This window comes from Peromyscus eremicus, chromosome X (genome assembly GCF_949786415.1).
Source record: "Peromyscus eremicus chromosome X, PerEre_H2_v1, whole genome shotgun sequence".
NCBI classification, from domain to species: domain Eukaryota; kingdom Metazoa; phylum Chordata; class Mammalia; order Rodentia; family Cricetidae; genus Peromyscus; species Peromyscus eremicus.
In genome coordinates this window covers 91,732,979-91,756,010 of record NC_081439.1, presented here as the reverse complement: position 1 = coordinate 91,756,010, position 23,032 = coordinate 91,732,979, and the positions used below count along the sequence as shown (strand labels likewise).

Sequence of the window (23,032 nt, the reverse complement as noted above, 5' to 3'; positions counted from 1 at the left end):
ATAGATCAACAGAAGAGAGAGACCAGAAATAAACCTATACCAATACACATGAGTTGACACATAGTAATTGCATTTATTTATGGGATATATTATGTTTAATCCATATATAGTGCATATTGACCAAATCTGGATATTAGCATTTCTACTGTCTCAGACATTCATCAATTTTGGGGGAGTTGGTTACCATAAAATTCTCTTCTAGTTATTTAGAGGTATATATGAACTTGTTGGGCCTGTGCAATGACTTGGCAGGTAAAACAGTAAATGCTTTTGCTGCCAAACGAGAAGACCTGATGTTGATTCCTGGAATTCACTTAGTAGAAGGAATGAACCACATCTTCTGACCTCTACATGCATGACATGACACATTCATGAGCATTTACACACACACACACACACACACACACACACACATCAAATACAGGAAAGCATTTTTTTTTAAAGAAAAGAAGTTGCCATAAGGGATGGTAGAAAAGTGAAGAAAAAAACCTGGCCTGTATGGATACATTTTAGAGATTGGAATAGCAGATTTCTCTATAGAACTCTTACAAGTTAGGAGAGAATGGGATAATGCATTCAGAGTACTGAAGGGAAAGACTTGTTAGCCAAGAATACTATACAAAGCAAAGCCATCCTTCAAAAATGAATGACAAGGCATTTCTAAGACAGGGAAATTTGACAGAATTTATCACTACTAGACAAGGCACACAGTAAATGCTTAAGGGAGTCTTACATTTGGAAACAAAGAAAAATAATTCTTATCATGAAAGCATATAGAAGTATAAAACTCACGGGTAGAGTACACACACACACACACAACATATATACGCATGTGAGAAAAGAAAACTTATTAATGCAGAAAATTTATTAAGTACAAAAATTAACAATGAAGAGGAAGAAGAGAGTAAGAATATACAAAAATGTCAAGAAAACAAATGAAAAGACAGGAACAAGTTCTTATCTATTTATTAATAATAACCTTGAAAGAAGACAGGCTAACTTTCCAAATTAAAAAATAGATACTGGTAGAATCTATTTGTTAAAATAATCAAATGTATGCTGCTTATGAGAAACACAATTCACTGATAAAGACATAGGCCAAATGTTAAGGGGTAGGAAAAACATTTCATACAAATGGACAACAAAAGTAAGTAGGAAGCACTTGCCAAAGTAAGTATCAAGTACTCACATCAGATAAAATAGACTAAGTCATGCACTGTAAAAAGAAAGAAAATACGTTATATGACAAAAGCAACGATTCAGCAAGAGGACATTACAAGCATACACATATCATGTCCAAACCAGACCACCCAAGCACATAACACAAATATCATAAGAGCCAAGGGAGAGATAGATTCCAGTGCAATAACAGCTCAGGACTTCTACACCACAATTCAATAACTAGGCTGCTTATCTAGCTAAAAATAATAGAAAACATCAGAGTTAAACTATATTATAGGCCAAATGGATTGAGCAGATTGAGCATTTCTTACACGAACTACAGAGTGAAACCTACTAATCAGTATGAGAAATATTAGTTTGCGTTATCTCTTGGGTAAACCATAAATTGGGCCACAAGACAACTCTCAATAACTTCAAAACTTTCTAATTGCCTTATTTATTGTTCTATTGCTATGAAGAGACACTTTGAAGCAGCAGCTGAAAGCTTTACATCCTTATACACAGGCAGCAGGCAGAGAGAGAAAGAGACAGAGAGAGAGACAGAGAGAGACAGAGACAGAGATAGATAGAGACAGACAGAGACACAGAGAGACACAGAGAGAGACAGAGAGAGACTGGGCCTGGCTTAAGCTTTTAAAACCCCAAATCCCACCCCCCCCAGTGACACACTTCCTCAAAAAAGACCACACCCACTCCAGTAAGGCCACACCTCCTAATCCTTCCCACACAGTTCCACTAACTGGGGACCAAGTGTTCAAACATGGACCTATGGGGACCATCCTCCTTCAAACTGCCACACCAATCATATTATGTTTCTTCCCTGAAAATCAGTTACAACAGGGACTTTAGAAATAGAACAAACATAAGGAAACAACATGTAGAATGACCCATTGAAGCAGTAAGAAATAAAAAGGCAGATAAGAGAAATTCTTGACAAATGAAAGTGTTAATACAACATACAAAAACTTATATATTATTTGGGTCTATTCTCCAGGAATTCCTGTGGAAGTTTGGTCCACAGTGTGGGAAAAACGGGAAGAGGCAGAACTCTAAAAATGTGAAGCCAATTACAGGGTGGTTAGGTCACTGGGGATGCTACCCTCAGAAAAGATTAACATTGGTGCTGGAATGAGTTAGTTTCCATGACAGTGACTTATAAAAAGAGCAACTCAGGCTCCTGAACCCCTCTCCGACTTCCTGTATTGTCGTGTAATCCCTTTTCCTTCTACATACTTACTCCAGGATGCCATGTACCAGGCTGTGCTTTAGCTAGATGCTTCACTAGGGCCAGATGCTCTTCTATTATCAGAACTCTGCTCTGAATAAACCTTTTTTCTTCATAAGTACCAAGGGTCAGGTATTTTAATAATAGCAAAGTGGACTAATGTAGTATGAGACACAGCAGAAGCAGCACCAAGAAAGGAAATTAATGGCAATAAATTTCTCCATAAAATAGATTGCAAAAATAACCTAGCAACAACTTAAGGTCACAAAGTTTGCTGAAAAAAAGAAATAACAAACAAACAGAGCAAAAAGAAATGAAATTGAACCTAAAAGTACAAAATACCAGCAAAATAGCAAATTGGTTGTTTGCAATGATATATAAAATTAAGAAACCCTTAGACTAAGAAAACAAGAGAAAGATTCAAGTAAATAAAACAGGAGCTGAACAAAAAGATGGAGAACACTGTAAAATATAAAAGATTATTATGAACAACTATCTGCCAGCAAATGGAAAACACAGAGGAAAGAATATCTCCTGGATCCATTCATCTCACCAAGATTGAATCATGAAGAAATATTCCCATAACAAATAATAAAACTGAGTCACTAAATAAAAGGTTTCCCAACAAAGCAAAGTCCAAAATTGGGTGTCTTCATGGCTGTGAGAGAATCACTACCAATTCTCCATTTTGAACAAATAAAAGGAAGTAAATTCTTCCAAGTTTATTATAGATGGCCACCACTATTCGATTGCTAAAGCCAGAGAAGAACACACACACACACACACACACACACACACACACACACACACACTCGCATGCACACACACATGCACATATGGATATATGACAAGGTGGGGATTATAAATCTTAATGAACACAGATACAAAAATTCTCAACAAATTATTAGCCTATCAAATCCATTGTATATGTGGAAGGTTTTATGGCACAAAACGGAACTTATCTTGAGAATGGAAGGGTATTACAGCACATCCAAATCAATAAGCATGATACATCACATCAGCACATGAAGGACACAAACCACAAGGACACCTCAATAGTTGTAGAAAAGCATTTTGTAAAATCAATGCTCCTTTATGACAAAAACCTCACAAATTAAGTATAGAAAGGGCATACCCACAGCTAGTATGTGACTGAAGGAGAAAAAACAATTTCATCTGAGATCTAGGAAGAGAAAAGGTGCCACCTTCCATGACTTGTATTTAACATTATGTGGGAAACCCTAGCCATCCTAGCCATAGCAATTGGGTAGGAGAAAGAAATAAAAGGAATTCCAACGGAGAAGGAGGAAGTTAAACTTGTCCTTTGTTTTCAGATGCCATAACTTTTGTATAGAAAAACCTGAGTGCCACAAACATTAGAAACGTGAGACAAAGACAGGGAAGCATCAGAACATAAAATCAGTACAACGACTTTATATTAGACTCTGTCGAAGAGTAAGTGAGAAACAGTCCCGTTTATCACAGCTTCAAAAACACGTGGGGAAAACTTCAACTAAGCAGTGAAAGGTCATCACAATTTGCAAAGTATAATTTTTCTTTCAAAAAAAAGTATAAAGGGTTAAGAAGTATACGGGTGCCTTGTTACACTCTACTCAATGTCACTGCTCTTCGGAGATATTACAGTGTTTACAAATTAAAGTTTCGTGACTATTCTGAACTGAAAATTCTATCAACGTCATTTGTCCAACAGCATGTGTTTCCTTTGTGTCTTTGAGTCACATTTTGGTGATTCTCCTACATTTTCAAACAATTTATTGTTATTATCCCTTTATGGTGATCTGTGATGGGAATGTTGCTGTTTATATTCCAATTGTTCTAGAGGACTCACAAACCGTGCCTGAGTAAGACAGTGACCTTAACTGTGTTGACTATGTTCTAATTGTCCCACCTGTTCACACCCTTCTCTGACTTTATTGGGTCTTCCTATTCTCAAAGACATAAGAACATGGACACTAGGCCAACTAACACTATATAATGGCCTCTAAGTGCTTAAGCAAAAAGATACTTCTATATAAGTTCTTTCATTTACCACAGTTTTAATCCAGTAAATTAGAACCACTAAGTACTAAAAAGTATATTTGATTGCATGTATAGTCATTTTCTTTATAACTGGGTAAGGCTGCAGGTGTATTTCATCCAGGTTGCTCTGTACCACAGCCTGTATTGCTATGGTCGCTTTGACCTCCACTCTCTGTTGAGTCACAAAGCCTCAGTGGCAAGCTGATTTGAGGCAGGTGGGCCTGGTCAGTACTGTGCTTTTTGCCATGGGGTGTGAACTGAGGACCTTACCAAGAAAGTTACGATAGTTGGTGTACTTCTGAAGTAAGAAGGTAAGAATTTATTAAGGGATAAAGAAATGTGATGTATGAACAAAATGTTGCACTCATCATCCATACAAAAAATGACATCTCGTCATTTGTGGTAAAATTAGTGAGATGGGGCCAGAGGATATTAGGTTAAATGAACTATTTCTGGCACAAAAGAATAGCTACTGCATGGTGTCATTTATGTACGGCAATTACAAGCTCATTTCACAAAAGAAAGAGTAGTGTCTACCAAAAGCTTGGAGGGATGTGTGTGTTGAGGGTTGGGGAAGGCAGATGGGAATGGAGAGACTCTAGCTAATGGGTTCAAGTGTATATTTGGATATAGGAAATAACTTCTAATGTTCTGTAGCACTATGATAGTTAAAGTTGACAAAATTAATTACATACTTTCAGATAGCAGTGATAAATGTTTAAGGTAGTGAATATGCCGTTTACTGTGATCTGATACCCCCTCTCCCCTCCAAGTCTCTGCCCCACCCCTCACAATTTCCCTCTTTGCCTTCTGTTCCTCTCTCCCCTCTCACTCTCCCCTCTCCTCCCATTCTCTCCTCCTTCCCTTCATTCTTCTCTTGCTCTCCTCCTGCCCTCCCCTCACTTCCGTCCCTCCTTCCCTCCTCCCCTCCTTCCTTCTCCTCTCTACTCACCTTCTTCCCACACTTCCTCCCTTCTTCCTTCCCCTCCTTTCCACTCCTCCACCTACCTACCCTCCCCTTCACTCGCCATCTCCCTTCTTTCCCTCCCCCTTTATTCCCCTCCTTCACCCTTAACATCTTTTTCCTCCTCCCCCCTTGCAGACCTTCCTCCCCTCCCTTCTTTCCCCTCTTCCCTCCTCTGATAGTTCTGTCATCCTCTCTTCCTCTCTTTCCTAGCTTCCTCCCTTCACCTCCCCTTCCTCTTCCTCTCTTCCCACCCACTTCCCCCTTTCCCACCTCCCCTCCCCTCCCTTCCTCCCCTCTTTTCTCCACTTTTTCCTCTCTTCCTTCCCTCCTGTCCTCTTCTTTCCCTCCTCTCCTCCTTCTCCTTTTCCCAGTCTCCTCTCCTCCCTCTTCCCTTTCCTTCTCCTACTCTCCTCCCTTCCTCCTCCCTTCTCACCTTCCCCTCTACCCCTCCCCTCCTCCTCTCTTCCTTTCCCTTCCTTCTCCATTACTCTCCTCCTCCTCTCCACTTCCTCTGCTCCTTTCCCCTTCCTCTCTTCCTCTACTACTAATCTCCTCTCACCCACCTGTTACCTCCTCCTCTTTCTTCCCTTCCTCCCCACCCCTCCTTCCTTTTTCTTCTGCTCTCCCCATGTCCTTCCCTCCCTTCCTGTCCTCCCCTCTCTCCTCCCCTTCTGTTCTCCTCTCCCCTCTTCTCCTCTCCCTTCCTCTCTTCCTTCTTTCTTCCCTACTGTCCTCTCTCTTCTCTTCCCTTATTCCATTCCCTCCTCTTTCCCTATTCCCTGACTCTGAACCAGCCTCCCTCCCCTCCTTCCCTCAACTTTTACTTCCCTCCTTCTTTCTTCTTCCCTGTTCTTCCTTCTCCTCCTGTGCTCCCCTTCTCTCTTTCTTACCCCCTCTTCCTCTTCCCTTCCCATTACTGCCATTACTCTCCTCCTCCCTTCTTCCCTTCCTTCTTCCTTTTCCCTCTGCTACTCACTTCATCCCCTCCTCCCATCCCTTTCTTTCCTCTTTCCTACCCTTTCTTTCCCTCTCTTCCTTTCCTCCTCTCCATCATAGCCTCTCTCCTTCTCCCTTCACCTCCTCCTATTCCTTCTCCCTCTTCAACTACTTTCTTTCTCTTCTCCTTCCCTCTTCCCTGCTCCTCCCCTCCCCTCCTTCCCTTTCTTCCTTACCTCCTTCTCTCCTCTACTACTCTTCTCCACTCCTCTCTCCTTCATCCCTTCCCCTCCTCCCTTCTTTCCCTCCTTCCCTCTCTCCTACTGGAACTTGCTGTCATCTGTACTGCAGCCTGGTTGCTATAGATACATTGTCCACCATTGCTTTGTTGAGTCATAAAGATCTAGTGACAAAGCCAGGCTGAACAAGCGAGGTCCCGTCAGTACTGTGTCTGCTGTGGAGGTGTACATATCAAAGTTCCCTGGAAGAAGTTATAATCAAGATCCAGACTTAATGTACTTCTGAGACAGTAAGAATATGGTGGTGGTAGAAGGGTAGAGTTAGTATCCATAAGTGAATGCAATTAAATTATTTGCTGTTTCCAGTTATTGAGATAGAGAAAACACTGTGTGTCAGGTTCTAAGATTTGTCTTTATTTGTTGAAGCAATATTTGAATATTCACTCACTGATGAGTGCTGATATCTACCACTTGTTATAGGTCCAGAGGCATTAGGCTAGTAAAGGAAGTGATGAAAACAAGCTAATATCTAGTTATACAACATCTACTTTGACAAACTTATTACCTGGTTTTGTATCAGGCAAGACCAACTTTATCAGATATGAAAAGCATATTCTTATAGAAAGAGAACAAAGCTTACATACTAAAAGAAATGAGTATCTGGATAGAAAGCTGATTACTGTGTTAATGAATATATTCTAAGTAATAGTGGGTCATAATTTTAGGCTGTGCCAAACTTACCATATGTATCTGCTTACCATCTAATGTCCTAATATTCACATGCATTTTTATGTTTTTTTTTAAATTTTTAAAATTAGCCAATTAAGTAGCAGAGTTTCTTAAGAAATTTCCATGCATACCTTTTTTTCCCTTGGTCGACACCCCAGCTTTGTATCCCTGCTTCTGTTACTCACCCTCCACTACTCCCACTCCCAGTATTCATTCCTCCTCTCCCTTCCTTAATCCATTTGCCTTCTTATGCTTCTTATGGCCTCCTTTGTATTTACACACACACACACACACACACACACACGCACGCACTCATGCACACAACACACACACACACACACACACACACACACACACACACAGTAAACTAGGAGTCTCAGATGAAAGAAAACAAGTACCTTTTTCTCTCTCAGCCTAGGATACCTCACTCGGTATAATATTAGCAATTCCACCCATTTTCTTGTAAATCTCATAATTTTACTTTTCACCTGTGGATAAATAGAATTATGTATATGCACTACGTTTTCATTATTAATTCAACAGTTGATTTGATTGACATGTGGAAAGAGCAGGAATAAAATGAATGTGCAAATATTTCTATGGTAGGGTTGTAGTCTCCTTTAGGTATGTTCCCAGGAGTGGAATAGTTTGATTTTGTACTTTTCTGAGGAATAGCTGAATCAGGTTCTATAGAGGCTGCACCAGTTTTCACTCCCAACATCAGTATATAAGGATTCCCCTTTCCTTACAATATCACCAGCATTTGTCTGTTTTCTTGATGATAATCATTCTAACAGGAATTCTGATGGAATCTTAAAGTAGTTTTAATTTGCATTTCTCTGATGGCTAAGGATGTTTGAACACCTAAGAACTATTTATTAGCCATTTGTATTTCTTTGTTTGAAAGATGTCCATTCAGTTATTTAGTACAAGTATGGATTGGCCATTTTGTGGTGTTTGTTTCTAATAAAGTAGTCTAGAAATTAATCCTCCATGCACTAAAATATAGCTGGGAAAGAATTTCTTCCATTTTGTAGGTTGTCCGTTCACTCTGCAGATTGTTTCATAGAAACATTCAGAAGAGACTGAAATCCAACTTAGCCTGTAATTCAATCTCTCACAAAATAAGACTCTGAGTTTGACTTTAGGCTACCAACTCTATGACCAAAATCTTATAAGATTATTTTAGGCCAATTATAAAACCATGTAGAGACTGAGAATTTGAAACCTTGACCTAGACCTATTAACTTTCCTGAATAGTCAGAAACATCCTGTGATCATTTTCCTATCATAAAACTGTGTTGAGACAACCACATGCCGTGTCCAAACTTTGCCTTCATGTACAAAGAGTCAGATACCAAATCACAGAGATCCATCTTTAGTGATCTGTTGCTAAGGATCACTTCTGTCATAATCACCTTTTGAGGTCAGGGTTGGAGGATCAGGAGTTCCTGATCAGCCTCCGATATATGGAAAGATTAAGCACAGCATAGGCTATGTGAAAACATATAGCAATAGGTAATAGTAGTGGAGGAGGGAGGAGAGGTAGAGAAGGAAGAAGGAGAAGAGAAGAAGAAGATGAGGAAGAAGAATAAGAAAAAGAGGAGGGAGAGAAGGAGGAGGGATTTAATTCAGTAAATCAGATACTTATACAGCTGAGGTAAATGTTGCAGGAGTGGACACTCTTGTCCTTGGTAACCTAAGAATTTGTGATCTTTATTGCATTAAAGAAAAAACAAGTTAAGAGGCCACCACTGGAGCCAACAAGAGCAGTGACGTACTTCCTGGGATCAGATCCCCTACTGCTGTTACAGCCATGGCTTTTGATACTCAGAAAGATGCTAAGTGAATATTGTAATGCTGCTGTAGCAACATCCTAGTCATCTTTGGCTTTTGTTGCTAGGGCAAATAAACCAATCATTGGAGAGATAGCCTAAACTTTCCTTCCTCATTCTGCATCTCATACAAATGTGTATAATGGGAGGAACCTAAGTTTCTTAACAAATACAGTTTTCATCTTTCAAACCTCTGCAGTTCAAGAGGGTGCACCTGAAGTAGGCTGGAATGGGTGCTGAGAAGCAGTTTTGCCATACTACAACTTACATATAGCTCATCTTTAGTCTAGTTTGTTGTCTATAGAATCTCGTATTTGAAAAAGTCATCAGATGAGTGTACTACTGATAGGTTTTTAGGTTGCTTTCAATTATTTCACTTCTTTAAAAGGATATAGTTGTAGCTGTTTTCAACATGTGTGAGTTTCTCTTGGACAGGTGCTTACTCGGTCACTGCTACTATCACAAAATATAACAGAATGAGTAATTTCAATGGTTCTAATGTGAAGGAAGCCCAAGATCAAGGAACCTATGGACTTGGTGGAAGGGTTAAAAAATACTGTGTTGCTCCCTTCAATATATTTTGTAAGAGTATTAATTCCGGGTAGGAGTGGTGGTTCAGGAAAAGCATCACATTTTTGTGGCCAGCCTAGACTATTATAGTGAGTTCCGGGGCAGCCAGGGCTGCAGAATAAAATCCTATCTCAAAAAACTGGGAGGAAGGGACTGGACCTGCCTGGACTGAATCCACCAGGTTGAGCTGAATCCCCAGGGGAGTCTTTGCCCTGGAGGAGATGAGAATGGGGGGTGGGCTGGGGGGAGCACAGAGAGGGGGCGCGGGAGGAGGAAGGACAGGGGAATCCGTGGCTGATATGTAAAATTAAATCAAATTATAAAACAATAAAAAAATTTAAAAAAAGTGAAAGAAAGGTGGGGCTTAATCTCATTCAGCAGGGGGATATTCAAGATATTGCATTACCAAAGGCCTCACCTGTTAATAGTCTCCCCCAAAGTCACCACCTAAAAATTCGTAGAATTAGAATTTGAACCCAGGCTGTCTGGCCCCAAAGTCCTTGCTCTCACCATTACACTTTCCTATACTAAGGTCCTATTGATGTTGACATCTGTTTGGTTTCAAAGATCTGTCTTCCAAGCCAACACTATAACTATGCTATGCTCATTTCCATAGCTTTATCTTGGTAGGTTAAATCTTGATTTAGAATCAATCACTCTCTCATCTTAGCTTTATTTAAAGCTTTATATTCCATCATGACCATTTTAACATCTTTTGGGGATTTCATAAAAATTCTTATTCAACTTTTTTTTTTTGAAATGTATAAATGACTTTGGGAAAGGATTGATACTCTTATCTTGTGTCTTATTGTGAGCATGGTCTGAGTCATTTTCTCCCAGCAACCATTAACCACCAATAATTCAGGGAATGGCAGGTCTTCCTAAGATCTTACCCCATCCATAATGAAATGTTGAGGTCCTGATCTTGTACTGGTCTTCTTCAAGTAACAACAGCTACTGTGAATTCATGAGTGCCATGTCCAAAAGAAATCCTCAGCTTAGTCCAGCTCTTACACTCTTTCATCCCCCTCTTCGATGATGTTTTTGGAACCTTGGAGGAGGATGATCGAAATGTCCCACTTAGGGCTGAGCACTCACAGTCACTTATTCTCAGCACATGGACCGATTAGGAATCTCAGCATTAACTATTGACAACTGCAAACAGAAATTTTTCTGACCATGACTAAGAGCAGCCATAATCTTCAATTAATCTTTAATGTATTAGGTGGAAACATAAACATTTAGAAGGTAGTGTGACACCATGTTCATGGAGCAAAACAACAGTAATTGGTTTCTCCCTAGGGCTTATGACCTCCACAGACATGGACTTTTGTCCAGTTTTATAGAACCAAAGGAATTCCATTCTATGGAGTAGACCTCACTTCCACTTCCTTAAAACTCACTGTCCTTCTTTTAGGCTCCTTTGTAGTTTCATGACCTCTACCTACACTTACTCCAACAAACACACAAATGTACACACACACACACACACACACACACACACACACACACACACACGAATTACATGAAAGGAAACACATCCTTTTGTCTCTCTCAGCCTAGAATACCTCACATAGTATAATATTTTCAATTCCACTCAATTTCTTGAAAATCTCATAATTTTTATTTTTACCTATGAATGATTAAAATTGTGCACATATCTTGCATTTTCATTATCTACTCATCTATTAACGGACATCTGGACTGTTTCCATTTCTGGCTTTTATGAATAGAGCAGCAATAAACAGGGATGTTTAAGTGTCTCTATGATAGGCTATAGTATCCTTTGGTATATGCCCAGGAGTGGAAAGGTGAAACATATACCAATATTTTACGTCAGTCTAAAATGTTTTTGGGGGAGATGCTGGGCTTTGTGGCTTAAGTCCTAACAAATACTAGTACCCAGGAAACAGAACAAAGGAAGAAAAATTTCAGCAAATTAAAGGCCAGCCTGGGCTACATGGTGAAGTCAGGTCCACTATGATTACAAAGCTGGATCCTGTCTCGATGAAACAACCGAATGAAAACTTGGAGGGGTGCCACTTTTCAACTCTAGCGTTCATGGTTTCTGTAACTGTGTCTCCATGTATTGTCCATGTGCTATCCCTGCTGTCTTCATTTCCCATAGAACCAGTGTTGGATGCACTAGCTCACGTGTTAGAGAATTTATAGACTTCATTTTCTTTGAAGAAGGTGAAAGGAAGAGAGTTGCAACTTCTAAGAAACTTGGTTTGGCTTGCTGATTCCAGCCACTAGGCAGATTAGGCTAAGGTTTTAGCCAAGTAAAATTGCCAATTTTCTAAGAGAAAAGGCTAGCACATCGCTCATTAGAGCATTCTGAGCTTGCCTGTGCAATCTTTTTTTTTTTTTTCCTACCCTGCAATTTCCTGTGGGTTATAAATGAAACCTTTCTAGCTGTTAATGCAGGCTGTGAATTGAAGAAAAAAAAGCATGTAATTAATCATAGGAGGTTGGGGGGGTGCTCGCTAAGCTCGAGTTCCAGGGGAGAAGCCGGACAAGGCACTAGGACCTAGAAGGCAGCTATCCACCCTGGCAGGAATTTCTTGCTTGGAGCTCAGACAACAAAGGCATAGAGAGATTGGTTTTCTTTCTCTCAGCATCTCCACCCAACCAGCAGCAAAACGGTGAGTGGGGCTTTCGAGTGATTTTCAAGCCGAATGTAACAGATGTCAAACGGGAAAAGCACAAGGCACACAGCTCTCTTTCTGTGTGTGGCTGTCTCTGTCTTTCTACTTCTCTTTTATTTGCCTTATTCTATAGGATTGTTGTCCTCTAAGATTCTACCTGGGATTTTCCTCTGGAAAAGTGAGTTTTTTGTTCCTTTGTTTTCACTGTGATGCTAATTTAGAATAATAGCACTTCTGATTCTAAAGCATAGCTTTATTTGCACAGCCCGCCTGGGGGAAATGCTTGATATACTTGTCTTGAGGAGGTGGGGTCTTACTACTGCAGGTTGTCTGACAGAGACAATGCTGAGCTCATCATAGGTCATGGTGACACTGGAAAAAAAGGGGGACTGAGCCTGGCAAAGACACCAGCTAGCAGTCTCCCTTAACCTCCTGTCTCCCTGGTTCCTTGCAAATCTTGATGTGGCAGTATGTAGCAGCTGAGCCTTCTTGCTTCGTGAGTCTTTTTCCCCCATCTGTGAGATGAATGTTAATAGTTTGGTTCCTTGGATGTCACATTACCTTTGTGAGCGTTCGGGGCTTCGGTTGTATTATTTGGTTGCATGTTTTCATTGTTTTTTTTCTAATGGGGAGGGGTTCAGTGGGGGTGGTGGGGGTGGGGGTGAGATCAAAGCATGACAGATGACCATTTTTTTTTTTTTTTGCCTCCATCAGTGAACCTAGGCAATAGACAAGTTTAAAGTGAATTGCCTGCTGTGAGGGCAAAATGTTCCTTCAGTCAGGGGAGAAACCCAGAACAATGAAAGGTGTACTCGCTTGTGAAGGTCCCATATGCTATTCAGGGACCCATTTGGGAATCTTTCCACAATTAAATTATTCCATTAAAAGGTGTCGCAGCATTGGTGGGAAGGGGATGAAACACTTGAAAGGAGAAAAAGGATTCTGTGACCAAATAGAAGCAAGAGGAAAGCAGAGCTAATAGCTTGTTAAAGAACTGGTTTTTTTGACATCCTCCTCCCGCTTTTCAAACCCCAGCTTATTTCTTATGAATGCTGTATAGCGGCACCAGCTTGATGGGAGAGGGTTTGATGAATAGCACAAAGACACTGGGTATTCCCTGGAGGCTGTCCCTTTAAAAGAGAATCCTAGTTTATTCTGGGGGAGGGGATACACATATTAGAGCAGGAAAAAAGGATTTGGAACAAAATTCAAATACCCCTCTTCCTAGTCATTGTATTGAGATGCCAACCTTGGCTAGCTCCCTGTTTCTCTTCAAGGGGAATTTTGTCAGGCTAGGGATTCATTTACAACTGTTAGTCATGTGGCCATGTGTGAGGAAGCAGATGCCAGTTTTAATGTATTTTGCCCGAAGTTACAATTTGATAGGAGCCACTGTCAGTAAGGTCCAGGATTTTAAGCTATTTCAACACCCCTCCCAAATTTGGAACAGTGCCAAAAGTGCCACCCTTTCTATCTCTTGCTCCTGTCCCCCCTCCCCAGCATCCAGTCCTACTGCCCAGCCCCCTCCATCTTCTCTATTAAGATCAATATTCCTGTAGGTCAGGGACAAGCAGCAGATGGGTCACAGGCTTTTTTCAACCAGTTCTTTTCACAGGCAGCAGCAGATTGCAGCTCTGGATCTGGCTAATATTTCAATTCCTTTTCTTTTTTTCTCCTACCCCCACCCCTCTTTATTTGCCTTTCCTTGTCCCCACCTTTTTCTCTAACAATCAGGTTGCTGCGGTTCAATCAAAATATGGAACTTGATTTTGGACATTTTGACGAAAGAGACAAAGCATCTAGGAATATGAGAGGGACACGGATGAATGGGCTTCCAAGTCCCACTCATAGTGCCCACTGTAGCTTCTACAGAACCAGAACCTTGCAGGCACTAAGTAATGAGAAGAAGGCCAAGAAGGTACGTTTCTACCGCAATGGGGACCGCTACTTCAAGGGGATTGTGTACGCTGTGTCTTCTGACCGTTTTCGTAGTTTTGATGCGTTGCTGGCTGACCTGACTCGATCCTTGTCCGACAACATCAACCTGCCTCAGGGAGTGCGCTATATTTACACCATCGATGGATCCAGGAAAATTGGAAGCATGGATGAGCTGGAAGAAGGTAATTTAAGTAGTGGGTGGTGGCCCCTGGAAAGAAAGGATGTTCTTATGATTACATTTTTAGTCTTCTTTGAAAGAAACTAGGCTATTTGTTTGCCAAAACATCAGGTTGACTGATGCTCAGGCTTCTGATTCCAGTGTTACCAATAGGACCATTAACTGTCCCTCTTCATGGGGTTCCCTCTCTGCTGAGGTTGGAATGTACATGGGTTTGCTAATGCTAAATGTGCTTATCTGCCTGGGTATACAAAGGAAAATCTGAATTGTGACATTCACTCTAGATCTTGTTCATAACTAACTCGGTGTGGCACCATCAAGGCAGGCCATGAAATCATTAATCATTAAGGGGAGGAAGAATAAAACAATTGTGCCCAGATTTCCCATGAACTGCTGAGAAATTGTTTGGAAATTGCTGCTCATTAGAAATACACACCCCAATACAGGACTTTCTGGATATGTTCACAGAAGATTAGACTTTTAGGTAAGTGTTTGCTGCTCAGCTGTTGCTTCTCAAAAGCCCACTTCAGGGTGTGTCTGAGAGGCTGAGATCATTGGGAGAAATATGAAAGAAAGCTGTAGGTATGTCTGGTATTTTAATGACCATCATTTCTATTAGAGTAAGATGAGTCACTCTACCTAAGTCCTTTCATATCCTCTCTATACTTTGGAATTCCAACTGAGTTTTATGTTGACTGCTGAAAACCTTGACAATCTGTGACCCACATGATAACAGAAAAATCCCAGATTTTCACAAAACTTATTCAACCATATTTTCTTTTTTATGGATATTTAGAAAACATATCTTGTGTCATATTGTTAATATTTTATATTGCCAGACAAATTATCATGATCAACTTGACCCATAGGTACTTTAAAGGATAGCCTCAAGGAATAGTGACAATGGAAATGTTCTTCCAGTCTCTCCTACATTATTCAGCCCTCCGTCTCTCCCTCCCTCCTTCCCCCTCTGCCCTCAATCTCCCACAAAGGTGAATCAGTGCAAATAGATCTCTAGGGAATCCAGATTATAAAGAGCCAACAAAGAAAGAGAAACAGCACATTTGGTGACTTAGTAAGAGTAGCCCAGCCTCACCGTGTTGAGGTTTCCTGTGTTCCTAGACAAAGGGGCATGAAGGTTTCCCTTATACAAGGTCCTATTTCCATCATGTAATTGTGGTTTTCAAAGCAGTAATGTGAAGTGATTCAGGCAAGCAACTTAAAGATACAATATCCATATAGTGCTTCCATCTGAGAGAGTCTCGGGATTGGAATCTAAGAGTTTTCTACACAGCTGACCTTGAAAATCCATGCAGAGGAGGGTGATTAGATCATTTACAGAGTGGGTAGGCAAACATTGATCCGAGACTTTCCTAATCACCAAAGGGTTAATCATTCTAGTGCATATCTTAAAATAAAAGGAGGCCAGTTAGGGTCAACTCTTAAATCTGGATGCTCAGTTGAGGGAGCTGTCCAACAGAGTAATCAATAAGGCGTGTGTCTTCAGTTGCTGTAAAATCTGTATTTCAGTCAAAGTTGAGGGATTTCTCTGTAATACCTTGTACAAACAAAACACACTGAATCTCCTAGTTTGTCTTAATTTCCATCATCTGTGAACATTTAAATGCCATGATACACGCTAGGTAAGAATCTGAACCAGACATAGTATACTGAGTAAGAGTGAAAATGTTATATTTATTATCAGTGTTTTACACAGATTTCCCTCAATCAATTTTTTACAAATATCCCCCACCCTCATATATATGTGTATACGTGCGTGTATGTGTGTATTGAGAAAAAGTTGATGACAAACCATGTCAATTTAATCTGTGTCAGTGATCAGCATGAATTTTAAAAACAGACCACAGCTTTATTCTCACCTGTCTTCTCTTGGTTCCTGCTAAATTAGATCTATAGACCGTTTCTGGGTGCAGTGGTATCTCCTGATGGGATTCCAAACAGTATAGAATCTGGATAGGGATCAATTAAATTTACTCACTTTGTCTTCTACAAGCCCAAGTGACAGTGGATGCCAGAGGTATTTCTGGGGGAGTGTTGATGATTTTTCTCACTGCCATATAGCTAAGTGGGAAAGGGCACCGAGATGAGGAAGACATGGAAAGGTTTTTTTTCTGTTTGTTTGTTTTTTGTTTGTTTTTTTTTGCTTGCATTTTGTCAGTTAGAGTTACTTATCTAGAAAAAAGGTCAGATATCCCTTTGTTTACTTCCAGAAGAATGTGGATGGAAGATCAAAAATTATTAATGTACACTGTTTCCTGTTAATATTTAAATTGAAGATGTTTGGAAAGATTACTGGTGAAGTATCAGGAATATTGGGTTCACATCTCGGAGCAGATTACAATGGAAAATGAAATATTGGGAATGAGATTTGTTTCAAATTCAGATCTGTTAACTTCTAGCCTGTAGAAACATGAGGAAATCAGTAGAAACCCCAAGCTTCAGTTTTTAAAATCTATAAAACGAAAGCAATTGCTTTGAGAATCAATTAAGAAATGATATGAAGTGCTTTCTATTCTTCTCTGTACACAGTGATACTCAATAAAGGGTAACTGTTACTGCCTAAGTCATTCTCATTTTTACCTGGTTAGCTACATGACTATGGGGCTGTCTTCATCACCAATGATACTAATGTTCTTTCTCTTTCAAGAACAATGGCTTTAATCTGGTGCAGTGGTTCACACTTTGTAACCCCAATATCAAGAGTCTGAGGCAGGAGGACAGTGAGTTTGAGGCCAGCCTAGACTGCAGTGGTCTTGGAACACATTACATACCAACTGAGACAGGACCTCAAAGTCTAGGGACTCTAAATTCATTCTTACACTCTTTATTGAGAAATTCTTTTGAGTATTAAAACTTGGAGAGTGTTAGATGAGGTGATTTTGATGAGTCTGTTCCATTAACAACAGTGATACAGAGTTCCTAGTTGTAGAAACCTTATTTCTGTTCGTTTTTGCTTTGTAGATCTCAAAGGAATGGATCACACAACATGTGTTTCCAAATGATCAGAACATTAACTATTTAGCCTAAAATTAGATAAAATAAAAAGCAAATGCTAATCACTCTGACCTTATGGCACCTCTGGCACTCCTTTTGTCTGGTGACTCTAGTCAACTGTCTGCTGCTAGATGGTGGAAATCATCAAGGGAAACATTTTGAGTCTAAACCTCATTTTTCATGTCAGCCTTTCCATAGCTTCTTGCATACAACAAGGGTCTTGGCAAAACCACAGAGGATGCAGCCCTCATGAAACTGTATCCCCAGCTGGTCAATGAAGGAGATTCATCAGTGGTATTTCCTTTTGTTTGCCTCTTCTTTATCTTTCATTAGAAAAGTATTGTCCATTTCCATAATATCTAATCTTTTCTTCATCTCCGTGTTTATGTACACTCACCAATTTAAGGGTTATATTTTTGACTAGCCGGTTTTTGTGTATCAAGACAAATTTGAACACTATTAATTATGCAGACCATTGGAAGAATACTTAAAAGTGGAATAGTCTTGAATAATTTGAGCTATATAGTGACACTGTATGATCCAGCTCCTTTACCATAGTGCACATGTTCTAATGAGATTAAACCACCTTTTCACTAAGTCTTTTATTACTAAAGCAAGTGCATCACCCAAAGCAGGGATTTTAAGATGCTCAGGAGTGGTGATGCATAGACATGATAATACAAGAAGCCATCATTTAATATTTCAATGTAATAATGCAATAAAGTATCAGTCAATATTTTCTTCCTTGAGTTAGGAATCCCCAGAAAAGAATAGAAAACACAGGGAAAAGCATTTTTGCATTAAGAGATTATAAATGTATATGACTCTTTGGAAAATGGAGCCTTCCTAAAGGTGAAGAAGGGTACCCTTTGGACCATTTTGAACCTAATACCTGTTCCCTTTATGCCCTTTTAGTCGTGTTTCCGCCATTTCATTTCCCTCTTTCCCTCACCCCTTATCCTAAAGCAGCTGAATTACAGCAAATTGTCACTTTGCTTACCTGAGAAAGAGCTTTCTAGGTTCCCAGAGGGTGGAAACTAACCCCTGGAGGCTGTGGCAGGGTGGAGACTCAGCTGCGGAAAGTTACAATTGGCTTCACCCAGCTCCAAGTGCTAGGTAACCGTGTAGGAAGCACCAGGCTCTGAAAATAGACCTGAGAAATGTTTGCAAGATCAGAACCAGGAAACCTTATTGACAACAAAGGAACACATCTAGGGCTTTCCAATAATAGAACTACAAGGTCCTTGTGGGTGGGCATCTAGGTTTTTGCATTTGATTACTAAAATAACTATTTCCTCAAGCCTGTTTGAGATTGAAAAGAGAAGAAAATTCTCTCTTATACATCTTTAGGCCCATAAAAGACTCTGCTATTATCTAGTGAAATGCCTTCGGTTTGTAGATAAAGAAGTCAAGACTTAGGGAGATTAAGTGACATGCCTGAGGTCATATGGCTCCTAAGTGCCTGGTTGGGATTTGAATTAAGATCTATCTCCTTCATCCTCCAGACTGCTGAGATTTACAGGCATGGACCACCATGCTCTGCTACAAAGCACTAGTGTTTTTTGTTCTTTCTTTTAGTCTGCTGTAGCCCAAGCTAATGTCACACTTTCTATGTGGCTGAGGGTGACCTTGAATTCCTTCCCCTCCCACCTCTCTTGAAAGTGCTGGGATTATAGATGTGCATAACCTCGCCTGGCTAAATCACTGTTCTTAATCATCATAAATGTCTTGCCCTAAGTGTGCATCAGCAGTTGCAGCAGGCAGCAATGGCTTTGCTGTGTGTGAGCTATAAAGCTCCTGCATTGGGAATTTGCAACTCCAAGAATCTTCTTTTCTAGAAACATGAAATACTAATTAATTAATTAATTAGTTAATTAATAGACAAGGTCTGACTAGGTAGGATTGTTTTGGTCAGGAACTCACTATGTGAAGCAGGCTGCCTCCAGCTCACAGAGACCCTCTCGTTCCTGTCTCCCGAGCTTGGCGATTACAGTAATGTCCCACCATGCCCCACCTATAGCAGGCAATCTTATTTTTGAAGCACAGGCCTCCAGAAATGCTCACATCATACAGTTGGCACAGCTCAGGTCATAGACAGCTGACCTTGATGCATTCTTTGCTCTTCTTTAGCTTTGGTACCTCCTTGCCCTACATCCTCCCTCTCAGCTTTTATTTCTTCCTCTTTCTCTTTCCTTTCCTCCTATTTATATGTCATTTTAGATGGGGAGCTTAATGATAATAATGAGAACTTATGAAGTGCTTACTATGCTCCAGTCTCTGAGCTCAGCACTTTTTATCCATTACTGGACTTGCACCCCACAGCAACCCTATAAGGTAGGGCTTATTATTAGAATCCCCCATCTTGCAGACAAGAGACTGCTGCCAAGGAAGTCAGGTAATTTGCCAAGGTCACACAACTAGAAAGTGTTAGGGATCACAATCTGACTGACATCATACCAGCTGTTCTTTTTCCACTGCTATGTGTTCAGGCCAAAAGTAGAGAGTGGCGTGATTAAAATGTACCCTCAGAAGGTGCTCAACATAGATTTGTCTGAGGGCTGAGCCTTGTGGAAAGTTCTCGGGTGCCATATGATACTCTAATTATTTGCCATCATATTCATTTTCATCTGGGGGTAGTTAATCATACTTGTAGTTCAGAGGCTTAGAAGTTTAAGAGGGGGCAAACACAAAAAGTCCAGAGTCCTAATAGGGCTACACAGCTGACTCTTCAGAAGAGCTTGTGGATGAGTTAAATCATAAATATAAAGCCCTGGATGTTTCCACTCCACCAGCTGTCTGACAGAGTTTGAAAGTGTATGGCAAGTAATGGAAAACATCTGACTCAAAGGCAGTGACCTCTTGGAAGATGCCCATGAATATGATGAAGTGCAGAGGCAAGAGGCCATTTCTAGTGTATGTGTTGGGGGAGGATGTTGGCTATGAATGTATAGAGTAATCGTGTCACACTTTATAGATCCTGACCTCTAAACACTGGTGTTGTGTTGGATTTGCATGCCACGAGGCCAATAAAATCAAGGTCTCTTTTAGCTTGCAAACTCAACTCCCATCCTGACTGAACACATGAGTACCAAGTAGGGCCAGTGCCTAGGATTGCTTATGATCCATCTCTTGGTTCCCCTACTGTAATAGACCATAAGTGAGATTAAGCATCTTTGTGTGCTACTCTCCCCCTACACACACACACACACACACACACACACACACACACACACACACACTCGTCCTCTTTTAAAGCTACCCTAGAGATTACCACTGAATCTTAGTACTAACTGAGAAATTCATTAATTCACATGACTTGGTGCAATCAATATTTGCAAAGATAATGAATTGTCAGCCTGGTATTTCTGAATGTCTCTGTGTAGTTCTCCTGCTGAGACCAAAGGAAGTAGAAGAGCCATCCGACTTTAATTTTGTTTAATTTTTTTTGCACTGGCTAAGGATTATATATTTGTCTATGTATTTAGTTTTATTACTGATGACTTAAAGCCTGATAAAATCACTGTTTCTGCAGTTCAACCTCTGGATGAACTTCTGTATACCTCGAGGCTAATGTGCTTTACTCAGCAATTTCAGCTTTTTTTTTTTTCAATATATTTCTCCCTCAGGCTGAGCCCAACTCTCTCTTAATTTTCTTCAGTTTCTAGTTCCAGGTGTCTAATGCCCTCCTCTTGCCTCTGGCCACTACATTTCTTCCACTGTATTAGTCATTTCCTCCCAGCCCACAGTAAATGTAAAACTCACACTACACCTTTTCAATTCAATCAGGCTGCATAATGCAGTCTCCCACTCATTACTGTGGCAGCCAAAAGCAACTGATGGAGACATCAAATATACAGATGTAATGTGCAATATTTAGAAGGATGGAGAAAGATAGAAGGGGGTAGTAGAAATAGAAAAAAATATTTCCTAAGAAGAACTAGACTTGCAAACACTAAGAATGCGCTCTCTCTCTCTCTCTCTCTCTCTCTCTCTCTCTCTCTCTCTCTCTCTCTCTCTCTCTCTCTGTAGCTTATTTAGATACTTCCTTCATTTTGAGAGGGATAAGCAATAAATTACACACTTATACACAAATTTAGATGTTAAACTCACGTGCAAACACACACACATACACATAAAGACACCCTTTACATTTCAATAATTCTACCATTTAGCCCAATAGTCCGTGCAAAGGATAGTTTTGCTTTTGACCAGGTGTGTACTGAATGCCTGATATGTAAGGTTGTTTGGTTCACTTCAATTTGAAATAAAAATAAATTGGCTTTGAAATTTTTCCTTGGCTCATAATAGAGCAAAAGGGTGTGACTATGAATGCAAACATAGCATGGGAACATCAGGACACAGAGGAAAGTTAAACATGCTCCAGTGGTGCATGGAAGTTCATGAACATCAGAGAAACTGAAAAGCATCTACATTCCAATAGTACCATGCTGATTGTGGGAACTCCACTTACTAAATCATATCTAGAGGTGTTTGCTGTTTTTTATAACCCTTAGAGTTACAAGGTTCTTCAACTAGCTATGCCATTCTATTGAAGAATGTTTGGCTGATTACTTTTGAATTTGAGTAAATCAAGTTATCAGAGGGTCTGTTTAGGAACTGGACATTGGTTGGTTATTAGCTCAACATTTCACCAAAAGTCTTATTTCAATATGAGTGTATAGTAGCTTGATTTGCATTTGCATATCTACTACTGAACTAATCACCTAACCATTTATTTCTTCCCTTAGGGGAAAGCTATGTCTGTTCCTCAGACAACTTCTTTAAAAAGGTTGAGTACACCAAGAACGTCAATCCCAATTGGTCTGTCAACGTAAAAACATCTGCCAACATGAAAGCTCCCCAGTCCTTGGCTAGCAGCAACAGTGCTCAAGCCAGAGAGAACAAGGACTTTGTGCGCCCCAAACTTGTGACCATCATCCGCAGCGGGGTCAAGCCTCGGAAGGCGGTGCGTGTGCTTCTCAACAAGAAAACAGCCCACTCTTTCGAGCAGGTCCTCACTGACATCACAGAAGCGATCAAGCTGGAAACCGGAGTTGTCAAAAAGCTCTATACCCTTGATGGAAAGCAGGTCAGTGCCTGTACAAAGTACTTTTCTCATTTTCCCAACTCCGTAGGTCAGTGGTTCTCAACCTGTTTGTCAGGACCCTTTCACAGGGTTCGCCTAAGACCATAGGGAAACACAGATATTTACATTACTATTCACAAGAGTAGCAAGATTACAGTTATAAAGTAGCAATAAAAATTATTTCATGGTTGGGGGTCACCACAACTCGAGGAACTGTATTAAAGCAGCATTAGGAAGTTTGAGAACCACTGTTTTAGATGCTCATTTTATATAAGTCATTATTCATGGTTGAGGGTTTCTCCCTCCATATTCCTTCATCCTTAACTGATACTCTTCATCTCATTTTGGATAAAGATCTTCTCAACAGACAAAGCAATGAACCAGAAATTGGCTGCTTTGAAATTCCTTTTACTTTTCATTTCTCAGGCATAGTGGTCAGTTAGC

At 40.2% G+C, this 23,032-nt stretch overlaps 1 protein-coding gene across 4 annotated transcripts in view; it reads left to right on the top strand.

Moving 5' to 3' along the window:
- The first annotated feature begins 4,647 nt into the window (after positions 1 to 4,647).
- Dcx (doublecortin) overlaps positions 4,648 to 23,032 on the top strand; it is a 78,614-nt gene continuing 60,229 nt past the window's right edge. For 2 of the 4 annotated variants that reach the window (XM_059251123.1, XM_059251122.1), the window contains exons 1-3: positions 6,777 to 6,865; positions 14,106 to 14,491; positions 22,251 to 22,591. In XM_059251123.1, coding sequence (XP_059107106.1) covers positions 6,864 to 6,865; positions 14,106 to 14,491; positions 22,251 to 22,591 — 729 coding nt within the window. In that variant the 5' untranslated portion in view covers positions 6,777 to 6,863. Of the gene's footprint in view, positions 4,759 to 6,763; positions 6,880 to 14,105; positions 14,492 to 22,250; positions 22,592 to 23,032 lie in introns of those variants that run through there. The other 2 variants (XM_059251125.1, XM_059251124.1) reach the window with 2 other exon arrangements.